General features: G+C 33.4%; 1 protein-coding gene across 2 annotated transcripts in view; it reads right to left on the bottom strand.

Moving 5' to 3' along the window:
• The window catches only part of FSTL5 (follistatin like 5), a 902,259-nt gene that overhangs the window by 102,319 nt on the left and 778,966 nt on the right, over window positions 1-20,974 (bottom strand). For both annotated transcript variants that reach the window (XM_040250565.1, XM_040250564.1), the window contains exon 12: window positions 14,158-14,276. In XM_040250565.1, the coding sequence (XP_040106499.1) occupies window positions 14,158-14,276 (119 nt within the window). The remainder of the gene's footprint in view (window positions 1-14,157; window positions 14,277-20,974) is intronic.

The following is a 20,974-nucleotide window of genomic DNA, read 5'->3' as shown; positions in this document are numbered from 1 at the left end:
TACTATGTAGAAAATAAAGTAATGAAAACCTACTGTGCAGCACAGGAAGCTCTACTCAGTGCTCTGTGGTGACCTAAATGGGAAAGGAATCCGAAACAGAGGGGATATACTCATAGCTGATTCACTTTGGTGTACAGCAAAACTGACACAATATTGTCAAGCAACAATACTCCAGTTATTTTTTTTTTAAGAAAATAAGAGTTCAGCAGTTCTCCTGGCTTAACATTACTGCTTCTCTGCCAGTCAGATTCCTAAGACTGGCAGGAGATTCTGCTTGGAGGTAGCTGAGAACTGGGGAGAAAAAGATTTTGCAGAAAGAAAAAAAAAATTAAATCTTACTGAAAATATGTAACGGTAATCTTTATTATTTTCCAACAAATGATCTGTTCTTCAGCAAGATTGTTCTCATCAAAATTTCATAAAAATCAACACTTTCCCACAGTGACTAAAAAGCATATCACACATTTTATTAATTAATTTCCTTTTAATCTACATTTAAAGCCACATTTCCAAAACCTATATAATTCATCCCTAATTACTATGGGTCTTATTCATTTCTTCTTGTCTGAATTTTCATAGCATTTATATTCGGTGCAACATGATTTGGCCTTTAATCATGTATTATCATCCCCACCCACCTAAAATGTTAGCTTTTGCTATTCCTATATTTCTACATTTTCCAAACATACTGGGGAAAGTACAATAGTAGTTCAGCAAACACATGTTTAAATATCACTTATTGTAGCACAAATAAAGGGAGTGGAACCATAAGGTGTGTATTTCTCAAATATGACGTTAAATCCTATGCCATGTTATCCAGAATCACTGAGATACCAAATTTTAGAGCATTTTCAAATTATGGTCTCTGGATGGCTGCCAGTGGCATATCATTTGTTACCAAACTAAGAATAGTATAGAAATGGAAAATAATCACTTAGAATCTTTATATATATAAATATTTGTATTTAAATTTGAGCTATTCATGAATACACTAGATATATTGTATTCCTTTTAATCTTATTTTGCTAAATATAACTTATGTTTATATTTTATATATACATTTATATAACTAAATGTATTAAAAAACCTTGATCTTACAATAACATATTAAACAATTTAATATCAATGGTTATCTCCCTTATTGGATTTTTTTAAGGCAATGAAGTTAAAGTACTTTCATAAATTTTTCAAGATCATTGTTTATAACACAAGTTTTACAACTGCTATTTTCTACAATTAGATATATTCAATTTATCTAATTCTTCTTGCCATTTCATTTATGAAAATGTCATAAACAGTCTAGTTCATATTAATCAAAGTATAGGTAATCATGGCAGTTGAGGGCTGATTTGCCTTAATTTGGCTTATCAAAGAAAATTGCCAGACAGCATTATTTGATTCTAGGATATCAAAGTTACTCAGACCACATAGAAATAGAAATTTTCATCCTTTCTTTTAATATAAAGTTAATGCATGTATGTCTTTCAGTGATATAATAAAAATGGAGCAGACAACATTACAGTATCATAAAACTGAGGACTGGTTTCTTTTTAGAAGCAATGTGTTAGAGAGATTAAAACATAGGCTTTGAGGTCAACCAGACATAGACATAATCCAGTTTTATACTCACATTAGCTGTATGAATACTCCTCTAAAGCTTTATATCACCTGTATAATATTATCAATCACATAGGAGTAATACGTAGGTTAAATGAGGTTATCTTTGAAAAGGTCAAATGAGCAATAAGTGCTACCTGTTATTTTCATATAGAAAATTCACCGTGGGCTACGTTTCATGAAAATTATAAGAGTCTATGAATTTTTAATCATTTTTTTCAGTTTCCAAAATGCTTTGGAGGGAAGTTGTGTATATTTAAGAATTTCAGATAGGTGCTTCAAATATAGAATAAGAGTTGCATAATAATAAGAAAAAATTTCCCTTTATCATTTTGCAGTTCAGTGATATTGAGCTAATTATCTTTTCTCAATTTCCTTATCTAGAAATTGAGAGGGTTAATTAGAATTTGTCCATTGTTCTAATAAAAGAAAAAAAGGTATTTGAATTACTTCTACCCTGCATAAGCAGAAAATATTTTATTAGTTTTTAGAAGTATTAGAGTCATTGTATTAGGTCCACCCATTTTGTTGCCAATGGCAGAATTTCTTTTTTGTTTTGTTTTGGCCATCCCAGGCAGCTTGCAAGATTTTAGTTCCCCAATCAAAGACTGAACCTGGACTCTTGGCAGTGAAAGTTCAGAGTCCTAACCACTGGATTACCAGGGAATTCCCAGAATCTCATTCTTTTCCATGACCAATATTCTACTGTGTGTGTGTTTGTGTGTATGTGTAAATCACATCTTTAACCATCCATCTGTTGATGGGCAATTGGGTTGCTTCCATATTTTGACTATTGCAAATAATACTACAGTGAATATAAAGGTGCATGAATCTTTTCAAATCAGTGTTTTTATGTTCTCTGGATATATATTCAGCAGTGGAATTGCTGGGTCATATGGTAGTTCCCTTTATAGCTTTATGAGGAGCCTCTGTACTGATTTCCACAGTGACTGTAGCAATTTACATTCACACCAACAGTGTAGGAAGGTTCCCTTTCCTCCAAATCCTCACTAGTATTTGTTATTTGTAGAGTTTTTAATGATGGCCATCTTCAGCAGAGTGAATTTAAAAAAAAATAAATTTGTAGAGTATTAAATTTCAAATGTCCACAGAACATAAGAGACGAAAGAACCTTAGACGTTTTGCGAATGCAAGGCTAAATAATTTGTTTGTTGGATCTCCTGGCTTGGGGTTGATACAAGTTTCAGCGAACACTGAGAATCCAGGGGCAGGGACTTAATGTCTATTTGGAAAGGCATAAATTTGAATAATGGGAAAATCAAACTAAATGTCAAGACCATGGGTTTCCCTTTAGATACAAGAACCAGTAGAGTTCAACAAAATGTCCTTTGAACTGAAAGCTAATATTAAGTGCTAAAGGAATTAGACAAATATGGGGGATATCAGGACATGCAAATTATATGGATGCACAAAGTTCATGATGGATCAGTTCAATTAAATGTAGTATAGATAGTTGGAATTAAAAAATTAGTTGTGTTTCATTTCATTCTCCAAAGTGATGAAGATTTGATTTTTATAAAGGTGATTGGTACAAAGGTTATGAAACAGCAAATGTGCTCTTTCCAAACTTTATTTAACAAAGCACAATTGGTAAGTTGGTTAGATAGAGTGAATATAAATCATTTAAAAATTCTTTTTTCACCTGATAACACATGAACTTAAGTTCATACAAAAAATAAAAATAAAAAGTATAGAAAGATGAAAGTTACTTCTTTGTTCTGGACTCTAATTTTTTAAGTAACAATAGAGAATATTTGTTTAAATGGTCATTCTAACTATGGATTAATAGTAAAGATTAAAAGGACTATAAGAAGACTCTGGATTAATTTACCTTGACATTTCATTTGAAGCATCAAGATAAATTAATTCAAATAGATTCATTTAAAATGTATTTTGTGCATGTTCTTAGTCATGTCTGACTCTTTGGGACCCCATGTTCTGTAGCCTGCCAAGCTCTTTGTTAATGGGATTGCCCAGGAAAGAATACTGGAATGGTCTGTCATTTCCTACTTCAGGGGATCTTCCTGACCCAGGGACCAAATCTACATCTCCTGTGTCTCCTGCATTGGAAGGGGCATTTTTACCACTGAGCTACCTGGGAAGCCCAAAATGTATTATAAACTCAAGCAATTTTATTTGGATAGATTTCATTTCTCTGTGTTATTATATTACTTAAGCAAATGTAGATTTTTAAATAAATAATACCTGTGAAACAGATTATCAGGCAGTTGAAGGAATGACTTCTACAAAATAGGATTGAGGCAAAAAGCTTGAAGTTTAGTTTGGGAGATCATAAGCTATAACAAACTATCTTTAGTCATTTAAGGGACTTTCATATAGATTCTATTCCTTGATGCTTTCTAGTTCTTTTATTAAATGGAGTAAATTAAGTTAGTTATTATTGGTATAAATCCATAGGATAAAAATGAAACAAAGCTAAACTTTTAGTGAAAAAAGTCAAGCAATTTGAACGAGATTGTATACCAGAAAAATGTTCCCTTCCCTTTCTTTAAATGCATGATTTTTTTAAATGCTAATTTAAAGATTTTTCTTTTGGGGGACATTAGTTGATGAGCAAAACATGTTTTACTGATTACTTTTCTAAGTATATCTATGTCATCCTCCTCTGAATAGCTTACTCTGTCTAGCAACCATTTTAAATTGTTGATGTAGAAGTGTAAATTGAGGTAATTTTATGATTGATGTGTTCTCTACATTTGTTCAGTACAGTGTATATCATTTAGGAATTTGTTTTTGGAGGAAAGTAATCTCACAATGCAAATGGCACAGGCTCATCTTGATGGAGTTCCCTGTCTCCCCATATTAGCTGGCAGAGGGCGCTTTATGTGGAAGGCAGGCTTAATCATTTTTTTCAAAATGTCATTGACTGAAAAATATTATTCTGAAGTATGGTAGATTTATATTCAAAAATTATAAGGCTGGTTAGAGGATAATTATACACATGTACTAAACTGTATTATAATTCACACATTAATTTACTCCACAGAGGAACACCTATACTGAGTATCATTGCACCTTACTTTTGTGGTCAATATTCTTTAAAAGTCATTTTAGCAGGATTCATGTTATTAACTAGTTAATGATTATTATTGCAAAAAACTTCTATTTCTCAGAGGTATGAAGTGAGTGGATACTGGCCAAATAATTTATACACATATAAAATATTTTTCTATGTTTGTACTAATTAATGTAAAATATAAAATTATACCCATTTTAAAATCAAATGTTGTAAACCTTTAAAAATAAATGTTACATTAAAAAATAATTTACTTCTGCATCTACCTTCTTTGTGGGTAAGAGGATAGATCAAAAGTACATTTTTTTTGTATTTTCTTTTTAAAACTATATCTTTATTATATTGCCTTCAGAATTGCATTTGGTCTTGTCCCTTTTTACTGACAAATCTGAAAAAGTTCTGCCACACTATCCAGCTCAGGAATATTCTCAAGTAATAAAGTGAAGACAATATGGAATAAGAGTTCACCAAAACTGCCTCTGTGATTTAGTTCAGTGCAAAACCTTGAGGTACGTAGATTATATAATCCCCCCCTTTTTTTTGCATCTTTAAGCTTTTCAAATAATTTCAAAAGTAAACTATAGGAAATAAGATAATTTTTGCACAATTATATTCACTATATCTGTACACTGAAAGCTACATATTTTAAGAAATTTAGAAAACATAAAACCATTATATGATAAATTATATGGAGAAATATTGAATTGTCATTGTAAACTTTCAGCAATATTTTTAAAATTTGTGATTTAGTCATTTAATAAAATAAAGACATTAATTTACTATATTGTTTTCCTTCCTTCAAATTATTCACACTGAGACTAATGACCTATCTAAATATAAAAAGAGATATTAATGAAATGACAAGCTTTCAGTGTTAAATTAATATTTTGACAACTACTGTTGAAATAGAAGATGTTAGCAATGGTAAATCAAGCAAGAGATTAAAGTTAAATATAAAGTTTAAGAAATGTCAAGAAAAAATAAGGACTAAAATTAGAATAAATCATGAAGATCATAAATCTAATCCTCAAAACATTACAAAAAATATGTAGTTTTCAACATATTAAGAAAAGACGAAAGTTAGGGATTTTTTTAAGCAATATTATCCTTCAGAGAGAAACATCACAAGAAAACATCTAATATTGATGATTCAAGAAATATTTCTGAGCGCATTAATTAAAGTGATTAAATGTGATTAATTACGTGAAGACAGACTGGGGATGCACAAAGTAAAAAAGTACTACTTTTTAAACTAAATTTTTGTATTATTATTTTTTTTACCATGCCAATCTGTTACTTTGAATAAGTCAACTGGTACTTTTTTTGTATGAATAAAGCTAAATCTTAGACCAGAAACAGTAATTTAAGAGCCATAGACTGATTTACATAATTTTGTAATTCTCAAATAAAAATGTTTCATGTTTAAAGACATTTGTATGAATGATTTTTATATTGAGATCTTCAATTTTAGCCTCAAGAAGTTTCTATTGAAATTCCAAATTCCTATAAGCACACTTCTTTCTCAAGTACATAAAATGTGCTCTTTCCAAATTCCTATAAGCACATTTCTTTCTCAAGTACATAAAATGTGCTCTTAGGTGTATACAGGGAATCCTTATACCTCATATAAAAAATGTGATGGCAATACATTGTCTGAGACATGTACATAATTCTGATCACATCCAAATAACTTGGCTGGTTCTTGTTAATAATCTCTCAAAGACTTAGTATGTTATTTTAGATAAAATTACTTGACCCAATTAATATGCTATAAAACTCCATTGAAAGACTGTTGCACAATTTACATGCTTCCCACGACTGTCCCCTAATGTTAGGCTTGCATACTTCAAGTGCATTAGAGGCACAATGTGAGAATTTCGTGAGTGTGATTTTTAATGAAAGATTAAAAGGCCTCTTTAAATCCAGGGCTTCAAAAACCAATTTCATAAATTTGTTTCTTTTAAAATCTATGGCATGATCTTCTAAGATATAGTTAGAGGTAGTTTACATTACTCTCTTTAGGTAGCCTTTGCAGGATACTATTGTAATCACAAAGGGATGAAAGGTTAAATTTTTATCATTTTATAATTCTTTGTAAATTAAACCATGTTTGAATAGAAACCCACTGAGAACAGAATAAGTGGGGAAACATTTCGATTACCTTTCTGAAATATACAAGTGGTATTGAATTCAAAAGTTTGTTCAATGGCTTCATGGGGAAATAAATTGTCTGCATGGTATAAAGTGGCTGATGTTTTAACAATTATTTTTGTGGACAGAATTTGAAGAGGTAGTAATTGGATTAGAAACAGAAGGAGATGCTGGGAAGGGAATTGAGAAATGCCCTAAAGTCTGAGCCGCTCTTGGAGAGGGGAACACCAGCATAGAGAAAAATATGGACATAGGAAAGAGAGGTCTGTTTTCCCATTTCTAATCTCAGTTTCACTTTCTTGATTCCTGAGTATTCTGCACACTATGGACAAACTATCCCTATGTACAAGCTCCATTCTAATAGGGTATTAATCATATTATTTATAAAGACAAGGCCATTTTCTTATGTAGAAATTCTAAGCCTAGATAATAGACATTTTACATCAGACTTTCTGCAGAAAATATGTTCCCCTAGACTTAAAGTTGCATCAAAACCAGGACTGGAATCTTCACATTTCAAAATATAAGACCCATGCATGATGAGGGCCTGAGCCAAGGCTTCCCTGGAGGCTCAGATGGTAAAGAATTTGCCTGCAGTGCAGAAAACCCAGGTTCCAACCCTAGGTTGGGTAGATTCCCTGGAGAAGGAAATGGCTACCCACTACAGTCTTCTTGCCTAGGAAATCAGACAAGCCTGGCAGGCTACAGTTCATGGGGCCGCAAAACGTTGAACACGACTAAGCAACTAACATACACACACACACACACACACACACACACATGATAAAATATATGTAATTTTCTTTCAAGCTCTTCTAGTCCCCAGAAAAGAATAAATAATACCATGGTATATATAGAGAACAGCGGCTGAGTGAACTGAAGGAAAAAAAAAAGTGTTAAAGATTAAAAGAGTTGTAGACATGTAGATATGCTGACAAAATACTTGAAAACCAGAAGAGTGAAAAAGTTGGTAACCTTGGAAAAGCTTGTCATCCCTAAACCTGTAATCAAAACATTTTTCCAAACCCATTTCAGTTTGAGTTCTGAAGTTACAAGTCTGGGATAGAATTCTACTTGTTTGAAGTTCACACTTATTGCTGGTGACAAGATGAAAGTACATACAACTAGGATAAATATAGCCAGAATCCTATCTAGTTAGGCTACATCACAAAAAAAAAAAAGGAAAAAAGAGAGATGAAAGTATAAATAAAATAACATTCTATGAATCTTCAACCAACTCACTATCAAAAGCTCAAATCTGATGCAATCTGACATTGCACCAAAATTGAATTTTTATTTAGAGCAAGCAAAGAGCAAGTTCTAAGAGATTTCATCAAAAATTCTATACTCTAAATATTTCAGTTTTCATCTAAATATTACTGGTCAATGAGTTATATTGGGGATTGCGCTGCTGCTCTCTTAATATCAACAGTGACTTTTAAAAATATTATATCTATGTTTAATCTTTTTGTATGTGTGTGGGATAAATGATTCTAAATGCCTCATCTCCTCTCCTCACACTCAAGAGATTTATCTCCTAAAATCCAGAAGAGCTAGATTTTTTTTCTATATTAGCACTCTAACCTATCTTGGATTGAGCATCTGCACAGTATATTTTGACTGTGTGATTCTGAATTAAGAGACCCATGAGACTGATTGCATGTGTGTGTGCTAAGTCACTTTATTCATGTCCAGACTCTTTGTGAGCCCATGAACCTGCCTGGCTCCTCTGTCCATGGGATTCTCCAGTAAAAAAAAAAAAAAAAAACTGGAGTAAGTTGCGTGCTCTCCTCCAGGGAATCTTTCTGATACAGAGGTCAAACCCACATCTCTTATGTCACCTCCACTGGCAGGTAGATTCTTTACAGCTAGTGCCACCCGGGAAGCTCAGAGATTATGTTTACCCTAACAATTCAATGATCATTAATTTTATGAAACATTTTTCACAAACACATGAAAAGAGGAATGCTGTTTTGTGGGAATTGTAAAGTAAGGAGAAATAGTAGGTTGAGGAAAGAATTAGATGCATACAAATTTAAACTCAGACAATGCATAAAGATGAAGAGCCTAAGGCTATATGCAATGGAGTTTTCAATAAATGCACTTCATAAATGTTATTTGATTACCTGCCATCTGTAAGGCAGGTACTGAAGTACCTGAATTTTCAAGGACACTGGAAATAACAAACTTAATCAAAGCCTTGACTAATGGAGATAATAAGATGTGGTGGAGTGTATTCTCTGTCAGCTAGGCTATGTTGCCCAATTTTTAGGTCAACAACTAATCTGATAGAGATGGATAAACAACAGAATCTCACTGTATGACACAGGGAACTATATTCAGTATCCTGTGATAAACCATAATGGAAAAGTATACATATATATATGTATAAGTGAATCAATTTGCTGTACAACAGAAACTGATACAATATTATAGATCAACTATACTCTAATAAAAAGAACTAGTCTGGTGTCTCTGTGAAAGTGTTATGGATGTGATTAACATTTAAAATTAGTTGGCTCTAATATAGACCTAAGATAGATCATTACCCCTATGATGTGAGTGGACCTCATCCAATCAGTTGAAGGCCTTCAGATTTAAGATTGAGGTTTCCCACAGAAGAAGAAATCCTGCCTTAGAGGTTCCACATAGAAATATACTTGAGTTTCTAGTCTGGCTACAGATGTTAGACTCAAGACTCCAATATTGACTTGTATCAACAGTCTGCTGACTCAGTCTATGGTTTTTGAATTCCATGATGAATATCAACTCATATTTGAATTTCCTGCTGTGTGGTCAGCCCTACAAATTTGACACACGTTCCACTCCACCAACCATTACCAGAGCCAGTACCTTAAAATTAGAATATGGAGTCAAAGTTAGTGATGGAGAGATATATATCCAGATCTAATATTAATTCTACTGGTTCTGTTTTTTTTCTGGAGAAAAATATTGTTTTGGCGTCAGTTCAGTTCAGTTCAGTCGCTCAGTCATGTCCAACTCTTTGTGACCCCATGAATCACAGCACACCAGGCCTCCCTGTCCATCACCAACTCCCAGAGTTCACTTAAACTCATGTCCATAGAGTCAGTGATGCCATCCAGCCATCTCATCCTCTGTCATCCCCTTCTTCTTCTGCCCCCAATCCCTCCCAGCAGCAGGGTCTTTTCCAATGAGTCAACTCTTCACATGAGGTGGTCAAACTATTGGAGTTTCAGCTTCAGCATCAGTCCTTTCAATGAACTCGCAAGACTGATCTCCTTTAGGATGGACTAGTTGGATCTCCTTGCAGTCCAAAGGACTCTCATGAGTCTTCTCCAACACCACAGTCCAAAAGCATCAATTCTTCGGCTCTCAGCTTTCTTCACAGTCCAACTCTCACACCCATACATGACCACTGGAAAAACCATGGCCTTGACTAGACGGACCTTTGTTGGCAAAGTAATATCTCTGCTTTTTATTATGCTGTCTAGGTTGGTCATAACTTTTCTTCCAAGGAGTAAGCGTCTTTTAATTTCGTGGCTGCAATCACCATCTGCAGTGATTTTGGAGCCCCCAAAAACAAAGTCTGCCACTGTTTCCACTGTTTCCCCATCTATTTCCCATGAAGTGATGGGACCAGATGCCATGATCCTACTTTTCTGAATGTTGAGCTTTAAGCCAACATTTTCACTCTCCTCTTTCACTTTCATCAAGAGTCTTTTTAGTTCCTCTTCACTTTTTGCCATAAGGGTGGTGTCATCTGCAAATCTGAGGTTATTGATATTTCTCCCAGCAATCTTGATTCCAGCTTGTGCTTCTTTCAGCCCAGTGTTTCTCATGATATATTTTGCATATAAGTTAAATAAGCAGGGTGACAATATACAGCCTTGATGTACTCCTTTTTCTATTTGGAACCAGTCTGTGGTTACAGGTCCAGTTCTAACTGATGCTTCTTGACCCGCATACAGGTTTCTCAAAAGGCAGGTCAGGTGGTCTGGTATTCCCATCTCTTTTGGCATAAAACCCAGAAATTTTCTCATGAAATTTGTTTATAGTTAGACATGTAAATCTAGTAGAAAGTGGCACCAGATAGCTTTCATCCTCTAAAATTAACATCTTCTTGTATTTTAGCAGAAAACAAAATAGATTCACATAAGAAGCAATTATTTAATTTACCATTTATTCTCAGAGCATAACACCATCAGTTTTTCTTTTTTCTACTTCTGTATGCTTGTGTATCATGAAAATGTCTCTGTATACATATTCTAATTATTTAAACTCTTATCACATTAAGGAATAACAAAATAAAGCAATGTGAAATAAAAGTTTATCTATTCTAGCCTTTATTTCACATATATTGATTATCATAATTTCATAAGAAATATCTCTTTTTTTGGTATAAGCAAAAATCCCTATATTCTGTATTTAAAAATTATAAACAGGATGTAATTTTAGCCAATTGTCCATTCTCCATATTATTCTTAGTGCTTTACCAAATATATTGGTCAGTTAGAAATGTATTTGTATTTTAATTTCAATATTCAAATTTCAGGAATGTAATCTATTTAAACACACATTATTTGACAGTTTCTCCTGAAAAATACAAATCTAACTTTTCCTACTCATTTTGCTTGTTTTTCCATTAGCATGTAGAAATTTTGTAAATGTTTGTTTTATATAAGATAGGAACACTAACTTTCTGTCCTTATATCTTTTTGTTTCACAATAGGTATTTCTAGCATTAATCCCATATGTACAATGACTGTAAGATTTCCAGGGGCTATGATTTGAAAATTCTGAATCATCAATTAGTTCATATAATCAATTATCCCTGGTTTGTCATTGGTGGTGTATACAGTGGATGTGGATTCTCAGGCTGAAGGATGAGAGCTAAGGCTATCATCACTGATGTCTGGTTTCCATCATCTCTTCAATTTTTATCTTTTTTATAGAAAAATATACATTGTGTGTGTGTGTGTGTGTGTGTGTGTGTATGTGTGTTATTTGTAGGTGCCTCAGAAGGTAAAGAATCTACCTTCAATGCAGGAGACCTGGGTTCAATCCCTGGTGAGGGAAGATACCCTAGAGAAGGAAATGGTAACCCACTGTAGTATTCTTGCCTGACAAATTCCACAGACAGAGGAGCCTGGTGGGCTACAGTCCATGGGTTGCAAAGGGTAGGACATGACTGAGCAACTAACATTTCACTTTCACTATTTCATACACACACTTATATACATACAGAGAGAGAAAGACACAAAATTCTATATGCTTTCTACTTCAGCTGTTTTAGAAGGAAGTATAAGTATCCAGAAAGGCTTAAAAAAGAGACATTCAGTTAAATAAACTTTATATCCCTATTGTCCAGATTTGTCACAAAATTATAAAAACAATTTTTCCTTGCTTTTTTCAGCTTTAGATTCCAAATAGTTAGCTACAACTGCTAATTCTGTAGGAATCTGAGAGAAACACTCCTTTGTAAAATGATTTTGTTTGGATTTAAATTATCATTTGGATGCCAAGTTTCTGATATCTGTCTGTTAGACCAGACTTATCACTCATACTGTTTTTTAATAGTTTTTATTGGAGTATACTTGATTTATAATGCTATGTTTGTTTTTGCTGAACAGTTGTATATATGCATAATATACATATGTGTATATATGTATATATATATACAGACACACACATACATACACTCTGTTTTAGATTCTTTTCCCATATAGATCATTACAGAGAAGAGAGTTCCCTGTGCTCTACAGTAGGTTCTTCTTACATAATGTTTTTATAAAATTATAAATGTGCTATAAAATTGAGTGAATTGCTTTCTCAGGAACAAATATTTAGTATTTTTATATGTTTATTTACATCTACACACAACTTATTCAAAATACATTTAGTCATATTGATTTGATGTGATTATAAAACTAAAGTACATGTACAATTTCAAATGTTTTCATACTTGTTAAACTATTGATTAAGAAAAATGGTGATGATTCTATTTATTAATTTAGCCTATAAATGAAATATTTTTAAATCAAAAATAGTTTTATTTGTTTTAAATATCCATACACATATTGAGTTAAATTATTTGCTTTCTTTAAAATAGGACACATTAGGTCATTTTGTCCTATAGTGTCTAAAGAGGTGCTGGCCCAACTTATCTCACTGTCAAATATTTTTTCCTTTTCATCCTAGGATATGGTTTTAAGGTGCAAACCATTGTTTCCATAAATTAACATATGGCAACACTGACTACTAGTAGACTGGAAACAGGAGTTGAAAATAAAGTATCTAAACCAAGGCATTAATATGTATTTTGCTTACATCTTGAGATCATGCCAACCTTGAAATAAGTATCAAGAGAGGGTTACATTCTGAGGTCCACCAATATTTTATTTTTGGATGACTACACTTGTGTGGGAACACATAGGTAAAGCGGGTACCTTCAGTATTACATATTTTGGTGTAGAAACACATATTTATGTGGATATATATATATATATATATCCATGGGACTTCAGTGGTAAAGAATCTGCCTGCCAAGCAGAGGTTGCAGGTTTGATCCCTAGCTCAGAAAGATCCCCTAGAGAAGGAAATGGCAATCCACTCCAGTATTCTTGCCTGGGAAATTCCATCGACAGAGGATCCTGTTAGGCTACAGTCCACGGGGTAGCAAAAGAGTTGGACTTGACTTAGCAACTAAACAATAACAATAGAATATTTAACCATAGCAGTATAAACATAATTTCTTATTCCCTTGCACAAAAGTATACTCCCTAATATGTAAAATAAATACCCATTTATTCAGATATTCTTTTATTCCTGAATGTTGTATCAAAATTTTACACAAAACAATTATTTCTGTGAAAGGTAAGGTATAGATAGATATCAATAAACAAAGGAATTGATGTTTTTCCATCTAAATCTAAGTCATTCATTCCATTGTGAGCTCATGAAAAAATAAGATGAAAAACTAAAGGGAATTCACATTTATAAAGCAGGTAATATAACCCTAATTTCATCAGATTATTTACAGTTTATTTTCTTTTACTCTGTAACCACTGCCCACCAAAATAAAAGACATTGTAAATTAAGGAGCCAGTATGTTCATTTTTTGTATTCAACTTTAGTGCTTTTATTTGGATTACAAACAAACAATTAAGAATACTCAATATATTATTTTCCTCTTCAAATATAAAACCTGAATAGAATAACAGATAATATCATAGCTTTAATATGGTCCTCCCCAAATATCTCATATATGTATAGATTTCATTGTATTTCCAAAATACATTTCTACTTAAAATTGCTGCATAAAACTATAAAGAAATTTTTTATATACTTGCCTGAAATCCAAGGAGCTTTTCACTCGGCTTAATGTGCCTCTGAAATTCACATTCTATGGGTTGTATCACTTTGATTCCATCTTCATAAAAAACATAGAACATGTTCCCAATTCCCAGACCTTAGGAATAAAAACACATTCAAAATTTCAAAATAAAATTATCAGAAACCTTTACGACCAAAACTCAGTGCCTGTCATATTGCTGGTGGGAGATCAGTTTGTGAAGTCATGCACTGTTAATAAAGCAAACCATGTGAGACCTTTACCAAATTTCCGAGTAAATCTGTGATATTATGCAGAAATTCCATTTCTTCACCCTATCTGTACATCAGTGCTTTCTTTGTAAGTCAACAAATGTTTCAGATATTTTAAACTAATTATAAATGGAAATTATGAACCCTTTGATACACAGATTATGTCTGCTACCTTCACACTTAATTTAGGTGTTGATTAAGATATAAAAGTACTTTCTGAAGAATCATGTTTATCCTATGTCTTATTCGAGTTCCCTAGGGAAAATAAATTGTCATCCTTTGCAGGAATTTAGAAACAAATTCTTTTTTGTTCTAGAAACAGAAAGATCAAGTCCTCTAGATTTTGGAGATTATGTATTAAATATTTTCCAAAAATAACATTTGTAAATGTAATCCCACTAGAGGTCTTACATGTCAGTTTTCATAATGATAAATTTTGGGGATAATTTCTCCACTTTAAAACTTGAATTAATAGAAGGTCTTGCAAAAATCGCATTTAAATCATACTACTAGTTTTTTTCACACTGCAGGTTTGGGTTTGTGACATCTTAGAAATCCATCTCACTTACATTATAAACCCACTGCTCATGGGTGCAGGATGCTGCAGATCAGACACCTGAAATGCCCATGGGGATTAACAGAGGCATGCACCTGGGGACTTTTTACATCTGATTGCATACCTCTTCTCTTGGTTTCCTCTGTTTCTGCCTTGTTCCAACATGTCCAGACTAAGAGTATGTAGTCCTTCCTTTCCTGATCCTCTCTTGATTATCTCATCCAGGTATACCAGTTTGCAAACCATATTTATTCAGTTTAATTCTACCACACATAATCCAGTGAGAGCATATGCCCTTTAATAGTTAAGCAATTATATTGAAATCTTGGTAGTTGGAAAATCCAAATTGCTTAAAATTTTTAACATCTGAAAACATTTTTAATTTTTATTTCAATTGACAATAGTACAAAGTCTATGAAATCAAGACTGAGGATCACAAGTATTTGATTTGCAAAAAAATAAAATTATTTAACTTAAGCTGTATTTTCTTTTATTAAATATGTTTCTAGCTAATTTAAAATGTCACCAGTTCTGCCTATTTGATCTGTGTCCATCTATTCCTATGATTAAGAGGAAAATGTATTCAATCAGAATTATAACTTTATTGGTCTTTATACATAATGAAATTATTTCTAACTAATAATGCATATCCATTTTAATATTTTAACAAATCTTACTGTTTTAGAAATATTTTACCATTCTTATATTTTAATACATGTTACCTTGATCAGTTAATTGTGCATTTTAATTCCAGAATGCACAACGTTACAATGAGATGTTCCTGAATAGTAGCAGAAGTGGCAAGGACTAAGTTTAAGTTGTTTTTCATGAAATAAAATTTAAGACTTGTCAGCTGTTATTCATACTTACAGCTCTGCATACAGAAACATCAATTCTATACCTAAAGGTATAGAAAATTCAGTCTTTATGCAAAAAAATATTTGTATCAATAAGCTTTTGTATAAACATGGATAGATGGTTGATATGTGCTACCTATTAGTGACTTGCAAATTAACATGACTGGGGGTTGAAACTTAGGAGCACAAGCAAGCTGTGATGTGGTGTCAGATTTTCACTTGTGTCAGTTTCTTTGTTTGATGATGATTACAAATTACATAACATTTTTTAACGAACTTGACGCTACCCTTCTTCAGCTGCTGCACAATTTTGCTCCACAGTCAGCAATTTAAATGTGTCTGAATTTTACTACTCCAAGTCCAGACTGCTTGCAAAGTTTCTTGAAGCATCTTCTGTTCTTTCTCCTATGGATGCTTTCAATATTATATATATATATATATACATTTTTTTTTCTATAGTGCAGTCAGTGAGATTTCACTGTACTTTTGCACAGATTAAATTTCTGGGGGTTATCTTCCTCTGAAAACCTGCTTAATCCATGCAAATCACTTTCAACACTTAAAGTGTATTTTCTTACTTTTTAAAATATGAGTTACACATCAGCATTTTTACAGAGTATAAACTACTTTCCAAGTTACAAGTTATTGAGAAATACAGATAACTTTAAGCAAGGTGCATTTTACTATTTTTGGTGGGAATATAACTCCTTAGTGTTTATGAAATAGTAGTGCCAACAAAATATCATGTACAAATATATTAAAATGATAATATAAATAAACTAGGTATCAGTCACTCTGCTAGGAAATAAAACTTTATCCTCAGAGCTGTTGATGAATTTCTCTCTTCTCCACCTAAACAAGGTTTATTTTGCCATTTCTTTTCTTGCTAGACATATCTTATTCATCAATTATCCTTTAGATTTTAGCAGAAGAGTTTATAATCTGAGTATACAATGAAGATGTATCATTCTAAATTTGCTACTATAATATTATAATTTATTTTGAATATGCTGCTGCTGCTGCTGCTAAGGCGCTTCAGTCGTGTCCAGCTCTGTGTGGACACGCAGAGACCCCATAGACAGCAGCCCACGAGGCTCCCACTACCCAGGGATTCTCCAGGCAAGAACACTGGAGTGGGTTGCCATTTCCTTCTCCAATGCATGAAAGTGGAAAGTGAAAAGTGAAAGTGAAATTGCTCGTGGTGTCCAACTCTTAGCGACCCTGTGGACTGCAGCCTACCAGGCTCCTCTGTCCATGGGATTTTCCAGCCAAGGGTACTGGAGTGGGGTGCCATTGCCTGCTCCAAATATGCTACATACAGAATAATACAAATTACCTGATGCTGGGGATCTTGGTAATTGAAGACACATGCTGATTTTTACATTAGGGGTATTCATTAGCTTTATTTGTATAATAAGCAATAATGTACCTGTTAGAGGAAGTGCACTGAAACCGCCCACCCTGGCCAGGCACCATAGTAACCTTTTGCCTGCGTTGTTTTACAACAGGAGGTCCTGCTAAGGAACACAGAACTAATAAGCCACCACAAATCCGAAGAGTTTGGGAAAGGTCAAAAGGAGACACCACATGTCTGACCACCTCCCAGAATCCTTCTCTCTGGTATCCATCTTGGCTGAACAAGGCGTGTACCACCAGGAAGGACTCAGGGTCAGAATGGTTGGCCAAAGACAACCCAGAAACTAATCCCATCACCATAAAACCCGAGACTGTGAGCCACGTGGGTGTTCTTCTGGGTTCCCTTACCCTACTGCTCTCCACCCAGGTGCCCTTTCCCAATAAAATCTCTTGCTTTTTCAGCACATGTGTCTCCTTGGACAACTCATTTCTGAGTGTTAGACAAGAGCCCAGTTTGGGGCCCTGAAAGGGGTCCTCCTTCATGCAACATACCTGTGTATGTTCAGTATAACTATGTCATTATAACATATATCCATGTTCTGTTTAAAAATTTTTGGGGGGTATGAGAGACTGTTAACAGAGATAAATCTCATTCTTGATTCAGATGGCTCAGAGGTAAACCATAGCTATAGAACTTTCTGTTATATCATGGGGAAATTATTTACTATGCAACTTCTGTGTTGTAATTGTAAGAAGTAAATAAGATGGAGAAAGGAAAACATGTAGCCGAGTGACTTGAACTCTTACTATGAGTTCAAGAAATGTTGAATTGTCCCTATTTTTATGATTGACATCATCTCTTTGAAACATCATTGGGGGGAAATGGTGAAATGGCATATAACCAAATGTACTTACTGTCCTCATATTTTCCTCAAATCAACACTGTGAGATATACTAGTAGTACATTTTAGTTTTTTATGAGGTTGAATTCTATGAATACATGAGCCTCCTGAAAGAACAACCTGATTTTCTAGTAGAGCAGTTGATCTTTTCAGGGGGGTCTGCAAATTCAAGCTATTTTCATAATAATGCTAAGATGTCATTTGCATTTTTCTCTTTCATTCAAATGTAGAGTGTAGCTCTTGACAGTTTACATGACATGTGGTGCTATGATGATATCACAACAGTTCAATGCAGAAGCAGATATAGGAATTCTATGTTTTTATTCAGCCAGATATTTTTTAAAATTCAGTGTTCAATAGTGAGCCTTTTCAATTTTTAAATATCAGTTTACAAGTAATATGCTATTTATGTCTACATGTAATGGGTTTACTACGATTATTTTTAATAAATTATTAAATACATATTTGAATTTTGTTTTAATTTCTAGTATGGTAATTAAAGTGGATAGAAATAACCTACATAAACAAAAACTCTTTGGGTTGTCAATAATTTTGAAAAGTGTAAAAGATTTCTGAGTCCCAAAAAGTCTGACCGCTAGTTTCAATTACAATTCTTTCCTCATTGATGTATTGCAGTTTACTACAAAAGTTCTTGATTAAGTAAAAGCTTTACAACTGTAGTCATTGTAAAGTTTAGGAATATGTGCTGTTTTGTCTTTTCTCATCACTTGGTGAAGACAGACATAAGTACTTTGTCTTTTTCAGGTCGATAGTTAATCTAACAAGGTATAGTAGCTCACAAAAGTGATCTATAATTTGTTTTTTCCTTGTGAGCTTTTTCTCTGCTTTGTTTTTCTTTCTATACAGAAAGGACACACACAAGAAGAGAAGTATTCCCCAGAGTATTTTTTTGATCAATACTGTACTTTTAAATATATGAGATGGACTGAGAAAAAAAATGGATGTAATTTACATCCTTGTATCAATCCTTTGAGGACCACTACACAAGAATAATAGTGCATTATGAAAATATAGTTACATTATGTGTTACATATAATACTAATTCCATAAATTATATCAAAATAATGGTTATTTGTGATTATTGGATGAATATTTAAGTCAACAATAAAACTGTTTTGTGGTGTTTGCCTTCCTCTGGTGTAAGTTGCCATTACTTTAGCATTTAATTTATGGTCAATAGCAAGTTATAATCCTACAATACAGTGAGTTGATAACCAATCAAAGGTCATTTAGTAAATTTTGTGTTAAAGAAGGTCCTTCATTGATTGATATTGTATTATTCTCTTCCCTTTCATATAATTCTAAAGTTATTTTTAATAAAGGAGAAAATAGGCAAAATAGATGGTCTGCATTATATTTCTTACCTTGAATAACCCAACAGGGATGAATTTTCAGTTTATGAATGTTCCCATTTTTGGTACTCAGTCTTTGGAGCTCAAATCCTTTTCACACACATAGTAACACCAAACCATCACACCTCAGTGAGATATTTATGTTTTGTTCAATTGAAATAAGAGTGACTTCCTCTTTCAATCTTTTAGATTTTTGGAGAGTGATTGTGTTAAACTTATTAGGCACTATTAATTCAGGAAGTGGACACTATCTGAACGTGATATATTATTGGTCAGAATGATATTATCCAAAGCTAGTCTTAAGTCAGAATTCAATTCCCTGAACTTTCAAAGATATGCTGAAAATTTTGAATGCAAATCTGAATGATTGATTTCACATTCAATTATTAACATAGCAAAGGTTATATCATAACAGAACATTTGTTTGCTATGTAGTTAATATTAGGAGAAATCATACATATTTATGTATATGTACATGTGTTTGTGTATATACATATATTTGTTGTTTTTGTTCAGTCACTAAGTCGTGTCTGACTCAGACCCCATAGACTGTAGTATACCAGGTTTTTCTGTCCTCCACTATCTTTATAGCATTGAACTTTATTTTCACTGGGTTTTCCTAATAGTTCAGTTGGTAAAGAATCCGCCTGCAATGCAGGAGACCCCAGTTCAATTCCTGGGTTAGGAAGATCCCCTTGAGAAGAGAATGGCTACTGACTCCAGTATTCTGGTCTGGAGAAGTCCATAGACTGTATGGTTCATGGAGTCACAAAGAGTCAGACACAACAGAGCGACTTTCACTGACTTTCAACACCAGACATGTCCACAGCTGAGCATCATTGCTGCTTTGGTTCAGCTGCTCATTCTTTCTGGAGCTATTAGTAATTGCCCTCTGCTCTTCCCAAGTAGCATGTGGGACACCTTCCAACCTGGAAGCTCATCTTCTGGCATCATATCTTTTTGCCTTTATATGCTGTTCATAGGGTTCTCCAGGCAAGAATCCTGGAGTGGATTGCAATTCCTTCTCCAGTGAACCACATTTTGTCATAAGTTTTCACTATGACCCATCCATCTTGGGTGGCCCTGTATGGCATGGCTCATAGCTTCTTTGAGTTACACAAGCTCCTTCTCCATGACAAGGCTGTGATCTATGAAAGGGGTGTACAAATATGCATACACATATATGTGGATGTGTATATGCACATATATCTGCAAATGGTTATCTTGTCAGATTCCTTTTTTGATCTGAAACACTTTTATGAGATAAAATGCTAAAACATTGACATTTGTTTTTAACAGAGAAGATACAGAACTTGCAAGTGAAAATATTAACAGCTTGATCACTCTGGCATTGGCATCACGAACAGACAGTAGAAGATGTGGTCTCTCCCTCACCCAGTGATATGATACTCTAAGTCTCCTGAATTTAAAAGCCTTACCTTCTGAAAGCTCTCCTTTTTTATTTTAAATGTTTCACCAATATTGTTGTGAGACAGTAATTTGGTACTGAGAACCTTACC

This window comes from Oryx dammah, unplaced genomic scaffold, assembly GCF_014754425.2.
Source record: "Oryx dammah isolate SB20612 unplaced genomic scaffold, SCBI_Odam_1.1 HiC_scaffold_12, whole genome shotgun sequence".
Lineage (NCBI taxonomy): Eukaryota > Metazoa > Chordata > Mammalia > Artiodactyla > Bovidae > Oryx > Oryx dammah.
This window is presented reverse-complemented; position numbering and strand designations above follow the sequence as displayed.